Consider the following 8,034-nt stretch of genomic DNA (forward strand, 5'->3'; position numbering starts at 1 on the left):
CCAGCCAGTACTTTCATAGTACATAGTACCCCGTCTCACCTAAGGTAACACAGATCTTCTTGAGGGGGCTATGCCGCGCTTCCTGCTTACGCATGACGTAGCTGGGACATACCTTTCCTGCACCATGCGAGCTCTTCACGGAGTCTGAGTTGAGGGCCTACCATGCTCTCTGTAGATCAAAACTTGGGCCATGATTCTTATAGAACAGGCTACACCCTCCTCCCTGATTAAGTACTCTGGAGGCAGCAGCTAGAGGGTCGCCACGTTCCTGCCTACATGAGGCTTATGTGTGTAAAATAAAAACTGAGACTAACAGCAAGAAAATCGCTGACTGACGTTTTCACTGAGAAAATGTCTGCATGGCCACCCTACACGTAGGGTATTGCCTCTTCTGCCTTTTTTTTGGGGGGGGGCGGTTTGAGGGGGCTTTGTACTGTTACGGAATCCTCTTTTCCTTCTATTTCATCTATTATGGAGACCCATTTCCAAGTAATGCTTAAAACCAGAGAGTATTTTTTATTTTAAAACTCAAAACGACATCAGTAGCTAAAAAAAAAAGCAGTGTCCCTTGTTTAGAATGCCTTGGAAACTATTTTCCCCCACTTTAAATACTTGGAAAATCACTCTAAACCTCGGGTGCTCATCTTGGCCATAGACAAAAACTACCATAACAACAAACTTGGAAACATACACATCCCTAAACTGAACTGGCTTTTTGCCTTCTGTTTTAAGCATAAATCACAAGTCAAAATGAATTACATACAAATCCAGTCTGCCATGGTCTGTCACTAACCCGCCTCATTGGAACGAGCAGGCAGCATGTGGGTTGGAAGAGGGCCATGGTGCCTTCCCCTCCCCAGTGCTATCTTGGATTGCAGTCCACCAGCCAAACCAGCCCCACATTAGAGTCCACAGCCCGGCAGCTCCCCAGCAGGGCTGGGGTGGGGTTGGGGGCCACCCTGAGCAGCTGCAGAAGCTAAAGCACAGGTTTCTTCCCCCACACCTCTAAACTCAACCAAGTGTCAAGGAACTGTCATCAGGAGAAACTTTTCATAGGTGAACACAAGCATGATCAAGAGCTGACAGTGGGGATTTTCCAAAGAAATGGAAAAAACCTAACCCAAGCCACTCACCAGAGAATATACCCAGCAAGAAGCAGGAAGCATATCAGGTTAATATTTTAATCTGTACATCACTTTTTTTTCTCACAAACCATTATGCTTTTATTTAAATTAACTTTTTCTTGCAAAATATTCATTTCATTTTTCCAACAAAATCTTATAAAGGCAAAAATAAAATTTTATTTTGGCAAATGTCATGAAGTCGATACTGGCAGCATATGGAGTTAGTTAAAAATAGACAGCAACTTCTAAATATATTCAAGATTTTTTTTTTTTTCTGAGCACAATCAAAGACAAGTTTTCATTTAAAGTGTGGCTCCACCCAAAGGAGTTTTTTTTTTTTTTTTCTTCCTTTTAAACATCATTTTCTGTATGCAGAATACCATGAGAACATGACTTAAATAAAGGGTCACAAACACTACAACTGGCTTGGTAGCTCCCTCCTCATTTTGGGCTGGAAGTTGAGTCAAAGTCCTGCCATTGAGGCCCTGCGGCCACAGGCCACCAGGATGGTGGAGGTCACACTGCCAGCCCTCCTGCCAGCAGGCCCCATCCTGGACAACCAACCGCTGGCTGGGGAGCCTGACCCGGGGCTCTCCAGGGTAGGCGGCAAAGGCCCCAGGATTTCCATCTCAGCCTGGTGTGGAGGGAAGGTGTTTAGTCAGGGGTTTTTAGGTAGATGCCACCCAGTGTGGAGTTTATTGCTCATGATACAATAAAAGTTGCTTCCTGTCACCTTTTCTGTATTTCTAAGTGTATTTTTTAAAATTAAAGTGAACTTTTTTCTTTCTAAGAAGAGCCCTTTGCTGAGAGAACCTCATGGGTAGGCTGGGGAGCACAAAGCTCTCGAACATACTGCAGCCCCTAAGCCAAGTCCAAGGGCCATCCACATGCCATCCTGGCGGAGTTTCACACAGAACTGGTCATCCGGCTGGGTCAGGGACAGCTGATCTCTGCAGCTAAGGACCCCTCTTCCTCCAGGCAGCATGCCAATAAGCCTAAAGCTGGAATCCACTGGAAGCACGTTCTCAAATCTAACTTTCACCTGAGTTCCTCCAAAGTTGGACTGGCATCTGCTTACCCCGCCCTTCTCCCCCACCCACACCTACCACCCAAACAGTACCTGATTCTGTATGTGCAGCTACGAAATCCTGCATCCTCATCTTACCAGCCACTCAGCCCTTGAAGTGAATTTTATAAAATATATTCTGATTCTAAAACACAGTGTCAGTATTTTATAGTGTGTATCAAAAGTGCCTCTGTCATATGTAAAAAGGAGTCTGAACTAAAACAAGTGGAGTGTGGCTAGGACCTAGTCCTGTGGTTAACACCCCATAGTCTGTGGGCTTCTCCTTCCTCCAACCAGAACCCCTGCAGGTGAAGGGGGTTTCCTTGGGGGCAGAAAGATCCATCTTCTTGGAGGAAGCTGGTTCCATTGGGTCCCTGGCTCCAGGCTCCTCCTCTACACGGTGTGTCATGGATCAGTCACTGCCTGGGCTGGCAAGAAGCACAGGAGACAATGAGAGGTTGGCAGGACCCCTGCTGGCATCTGGCGGTGGGCACGTGTGCACACATGAGACAGGGGATGGCAGACAGGCTGACAGACAGACAGCAGCAGAACATGGGACACGGCAATGCGGCCGCTGTGAGGGGGACCCTCAGCTTCTAGTATTCATGGCTGCTTGGTCCCACCCTCCCTTCACCCCAACTCCCTACTTCTAGGGAGTACAGCCTGCTCTGCTGGGGCAAAGGGGCTGTGCAAAGAGGACTCTGGGTCCAGTTCTGGCCCTGCCCTTCATTCACTGAGTAGTCTCTCAGCCTCCATTGGCCTCAGTTTCTCTATCTAAAACAGGGTGATTACACCCACCTCCTACTGAATATTCTGTGAGGGTAAGAGGAAGTATGAAAGTGTTCTGAAAGAGCACGCAGGGCCTAACAGCCACAGGGGCAGCAACAGCCAGGAGGAACAGAGCCACTCTGTGACCTGGGCAGTGTTACCATGCTCGGATCTCTAGGAGAAAATCACATCCAACAGCGGCCACGGTGGGGGGTCTCTGCAGCCTTTACAACTAACCAGCTGGAGCATTTTCCCTGTGCTTCTTCAGCTATGAGGTCTCCACTCCACACCTCCTGAGAGCCTGGCCCTAGCAGGCCGACCTCTTCCCTCCTACCCTCTTGCTGGCTGGGGCCTACCGAATCTGCTCCGAGGCTGGGGGCGTACCCAGGTGGGTGGATACCTGCTGAAAACCATGCCCCTCCTCCCCCAACACACACTCTCAGTCCCTCATTTCACTCTCTTATCTAAACACCTATCCTGGGTGTGGCCCAGACCAGCTCACAAGTGGAGATTAAGAGCAAAGACTCTGGTCTCACACAGAAAGGGTTCAAATCCTGGCTCTGATACTGAGAAACTTCAGCTCCTTACACAAGTCGCTCGAGGTCTCTGAGCTTTATCTGCTCATCTGCAAAAAGGGGGTTATTATCCTCGGGTTGCTGTCAAAGGAGATGCTTAGCACACACGATAGGTACTCAACAATGTTGCCGTTAGTTAATTGCCATCAAAGCTGGCTCCAACTCAAGGCAACCTTAGGTATAACAGAACAAAATGTGGCCTGGTCCTGCACCATCTTCATTATCATTGGTATGTTTGAGTCCACGGTTGTAGCTTTTGTGTATTTTCAGTGACTTCCAATCTAGGAAGCTCATCTTCCAGCACTACATTGGACAATATTCTGCTGTGATCCACTGGCCAGTTTTTAGAAGGAGATCACCAGGCGTTTCTTCCTAGTCTGTCTTAGTCTGGAAGCTCCAATGAAACCTGTCCACCATGGATGACCCTGCTGGTATTTGAAATACCAGTGGCATAGCTTCCAGCATCACAGCAACACACAAGCCACCACAGTACAATAGACTGACGGACAGGTGGTGGTCAACAATGTTCACCATAAGTATATATAAAGGTAGGAAAGGGAAAAACCCTATAAAATGATAGGAGATGAAACGTCAGGGAAAGGACTGCCAGGACCGCAAATGCAACCCTCCTCCGTACAGGTAAGGCACTTGGGTTCAAAAGTCACCAATCCAGGCCAAGGACATGCAGTCAGATCGTACTAGAGGCCAGATCTCCCGACTCCCAGTCCAGTGCTCCTTCCTTAATCCCCCGCTGCCTCTCATCACTAAATGCTCACCTAAGGAGGATTCGACAGGTGACCGGCTAAGGGACACTTTCACACTGCCCTGGGCAGTCTTTCCCTGAAGCTTCCTTTTCTTTCTCTTCTAAGGTATACAAGCAACTAAAAGGGCAGTCCCAGCCCTTGCTCTGACACCAATTCACTGTGTGACCCAGGGCAAGCTCTATCCCCTCGCCAGGCCTCAGTTTCCTCATCTGTAAAACTGGACTTTTTCCACTCTTGCAGTTCTTTGGTGAAAGTCCTGGGAGGCCAAGCTCTAACTCCTCTTTTCCAAACCCCTAAGGCTGGCAGTCTGGCCTGCCCTGGTCCCTTGGGGCATCAGGCTGCCTGCCAGGTAGAGAGCATGGGGTGGGAGGTACAGTTCTGGCCCTTGAGGTTTTTAGGGAGGCAGGAGGCCTAGATCACACACTATATTGTACTGGAGCCACTGAGGACTAAGTTCCTAAAAAGCATCAGTCTCCCACCCGCTTACCATCCGAGACAGTCTCCCCGGCAGCGGCCGCTTTGCCAGCGGGAGGAAGCATCAGTAGGCAGCACTGCAATCATCTCAGCAGCGGGCGGAGGGAGAGGAGGGCATGCTCAGCACTAGGCAAGGGGGCAGTGAGCTGCACAGGGGGCATGCCAGGCAGAGGCTCTTACTTGGAAGGTGTTAAACAAAGGTGTAGTGGAGTCCGTTGCTTAATGGGGGGTAAGGTGGTATCGGCCTGGAGGACAGAGGGGCTTTAGGCGGGAGGAGGCCCAGCTGCTGTGCTAGACAGGGCACACAGGAATTAAGTGGTGCGTTAGACTCCTCATCTGCTCCGGGAGCGCCAGACGCCCCACTTGGCAGGGCTGGTGTTGCACGGGCCCTGCTGCCCACCACTAATGGCCTGGGCTTGGGGGACACATCCAGGGGGCCTGGCTGGGACTGGCCTGCAGTTCCCAGGTATGTCTCTGAGATGGAAAGAGGGAGCAAGAGTGAGGCAAGGCTGCAGAAAGAGCATCACTCAGTGCGGAAGTGAGGGGGGCCCTAATAACTGACCACACGGTGTTAGGTCTGGGTGGGCTTGTTGGCTAGGGAGCAGGAAGCTGAGGGTGATTGACCCACAGAGTTAGAGCAAGCACAGGTTAGAGAGGAGGGCACTTCATGGTAGGGGAGCAGCCCTCGCTGGAATCCTCCACATGGACAGGAGATCGAAAGTTGCTGAGATGGGCTAGGGAGCCCCAAGGTCATTAGGAGAAGGGGGTCTGGATGAGCCATCTCCTGCCTCCCCAGCCACAAAACACCATGTCGACCACCTCTCAGCCAGCTGTGTGTGCAGGACAAGGTTGGGGGGCACCAGGGACAGGCTTCTGCTGAGACTCTGGCCCCCTCCTTGCCCTCAGCAACTTTCAAGGCTGCCTGAGGCTCCCCGGGTCCAGTTGCCTCAGGGCCCTGCAGGCCCCGCCCTTAGACACTTCTAGACCCTTTGGCCAGGGTTGGGGAGACAGGCGGGGACTGTGTGATACCACTTCAGGCTCTATGACTGCCCCCTCCCCAGAAAGCCTAGAGCACACCTGGCCAGAGGCACCACCCAGACACACAGCAGCCTCTGCATCTGGGGAGGAATGGTACTAGGAGAACTTTGTGGGCCCACACCGGGGGTGTGGTGTGGGCGGAGGGAAGAGACGGGGGTTCCTGTCCTGTCTGGTCAGGGAGAAAGCAGCCATTTTACACACACACATACACTTTAATGTGCGCACACATACATACACACACTCATGCACACATACACAAATGCACAGGTATACACACACTCACGTACAACACCCACACCAATGTGCACATACATAGGTACATATACAAACGCACCAGTATACAAACACACCCCACTGTGCTATTCACCCCCATTGGCCAGCAAAGTCCCACCTTCCCAAGTCCTGCTTTCTGGCACAAGATAGTCTGATTAGGTGAACAGGGGCTTTGTTTTTGAGCAGGGATCCCAGGGAAGGCTAAAGGGGCCCCTTCTGCCTCATCCCAGCAAGGAATTCAAGCACCGAAGACTTTCCTGCCCCCTTTTCATGAGATCAGAATCTTAACCTTGACTCCATGGCTTAGGAGCCTCAAAAACCTGTTTTTAACCCATGATCGCTGAGAAAGTGGAAGAGCAGCACCAACCCGAGGCTTAATCAGCTCTCCCAGGACCTCTTTCCTCTTACACTTCAGCGCTCCAGTTCCCACACTGTCTCCTCCACTTCCTGGCCTGCCCACTTCACCATCCACTGCCCTGCTGTGCTCATGAACAGGGCACCCTCTGGTCAGGAGAACACCCTAGTGGCCCTCAATTGCCAACCCCGACACCTGGTTTCCCACTGACCCGTGACTCTGGACCCTGAGCCCCCGGAAGCAGCCAGCCAGACCCTAGGCTGGAGAGGCTACATCCATGGCCTTACCTGCCACCTGCTTGCTGCGCTGGGAGGCCTCAGAGGCCAGGGCGTATGAGATGTTGATGATGCGCTCCTGCTCCTGCAGCTGCGAGTCCAGGTCGGTCACGCTGTTCCGGTCCGGGCCTGTTGTGGACTGCAGGTTGCACATGCTGCAAGTGGGCCAGGAAACAGACTATGGGCCCTTGCCACCCCTAGGTGCCAGCCTCAAGAATGCAGGTCAGAGGCCCAGCTGGGGTCTCCCTGGCCCGGAGGTTCTCAACCTTTTCGGGGGGCATCAGATAAAAACTACAGACTTTCTCCCTAGACAAAGGTATGCACGCTTGTCTCCAAATGCTCAAATGCTCACAACTTTGTTCCTCTTTTGGGAGGGTCACAGACCACACAAGTTAAGAGCTCCAGACCAAAGCCCCCGTTAAATGCAGACATGAAATGGTTAGCCTAGCTCTGAAAAGGAGGCTTACAAACTACAGGTTTAAGTTTCTGAGGCTACGGGGTGAGGTGACAGGGAGACTGTAGGGTTGCTGCACAGGTGGACAAGCGGGCAAAGTCTCTGGGATCTTCAGGACAAAACTGAGGCCTCTGGGTCTGGTCCACGTGCCCATGTGACGGTCAGACGCTGCGAGGGCCATCTTTGGAGGTGATCTCCAACTTTGTACACTTCACCACCATGCTTGGCTCCACTTCCTACACTTGCTGGGTCACTGGGGACACAGATTTGGGGGTGAAAGCCCAGGATGGGGCACCTCCATGAATGTATTCAGGACTTCTGGATGACCCAGGCAAACTTCCTCACTGATTTGTCAGTGAGGTGGTGAGTGTCAGCCTGCTCCTTCCTATGATCAGAGCTACCGGAGATGGAGGCCTGGCACCTGGGATGACCCAGCCAGCCTGGCTCAGGGCCACATGGTTGAGACACTCTCTGGGGATGGCCCTAATGGGCTGCCGGACTCGGGCAGAGCGAGGGCTGACCTTGACCGAGTGAGGATGTTGCGGATCTTCTCGGCTTTTCGATACCGCGCCTGCAGCTCCTCCAGGCTGGGTGGCTCTTCAGGATCCAGCTCCACATAACGCTCAGGGATGGCGACCTTCTCTGGTTTGGACAGCTGAAGAGAGGACCACAAGGTGGAAGAGGGGGAGGCTTAGATGCTTAGAACCTGCTTCTCCTTGACCCCCACCCATGAGGAACCAGACCAAGTCCACAAAGATTAAATAACTTGCCAAAATCACAAAGACAGAGGGGTGGAGATTTAAACCAGGTTTTACTTCAAAGCCTATGTTCTTTCCACTATAGCAGACCACCTCATACAGACTGAGGG

General features: G+C 51.8%; 1 protein-coding gene across 1 annotated transcript in view; it reads right to left on the minus strand.

Annotated features, from left to right (window-relative positions):
* Nucleotides 1-2,294: 2,294 nt before the first annotated feature.
* Nucleotides 2,295-8,034, minus strand: part of PLEKHA7 (pleckstrin homology domain containing A7) — a 229,665-nt gene continuing 223,925 nt past the window's right edge. Inside the window, exons 25-27 of the mRNA XM_004369678.2 lie at nt 7,688-7,821; nt 6,725-6,867; nt 2,295-2,618 (exon numbers count right to left, since the gene is read on the minus strand). Coding sequence (XP_004369735.2) covers nt 2,596-2,618; nt 6,725-6,867; nt 7,688-7,821 — 300 coding nt within the window. The 3' untranslated portion in view covers nt 2,295-2,595. The remainder of the gene's footprint in view (nt 2,619-6,724; nt 6,868-7,687; nt 7,822-8,034) is intronic.

Source organism: Trichechus manatus, unplaced genomic scaffold (genome assembly GCF_000243295.1).
Source record: "Trichechus manatus latirostris isolate Lorelei unplaced genomic scaffold, TriManLat1.0 scaffold00006, whole genome shotgun sequence".
Lineage (NCBI taxonomy): Eukaryota > Metazoa > Chordata > Mammalia > Sirenia > Trichechidae > Trichechus > Trichechus manatus.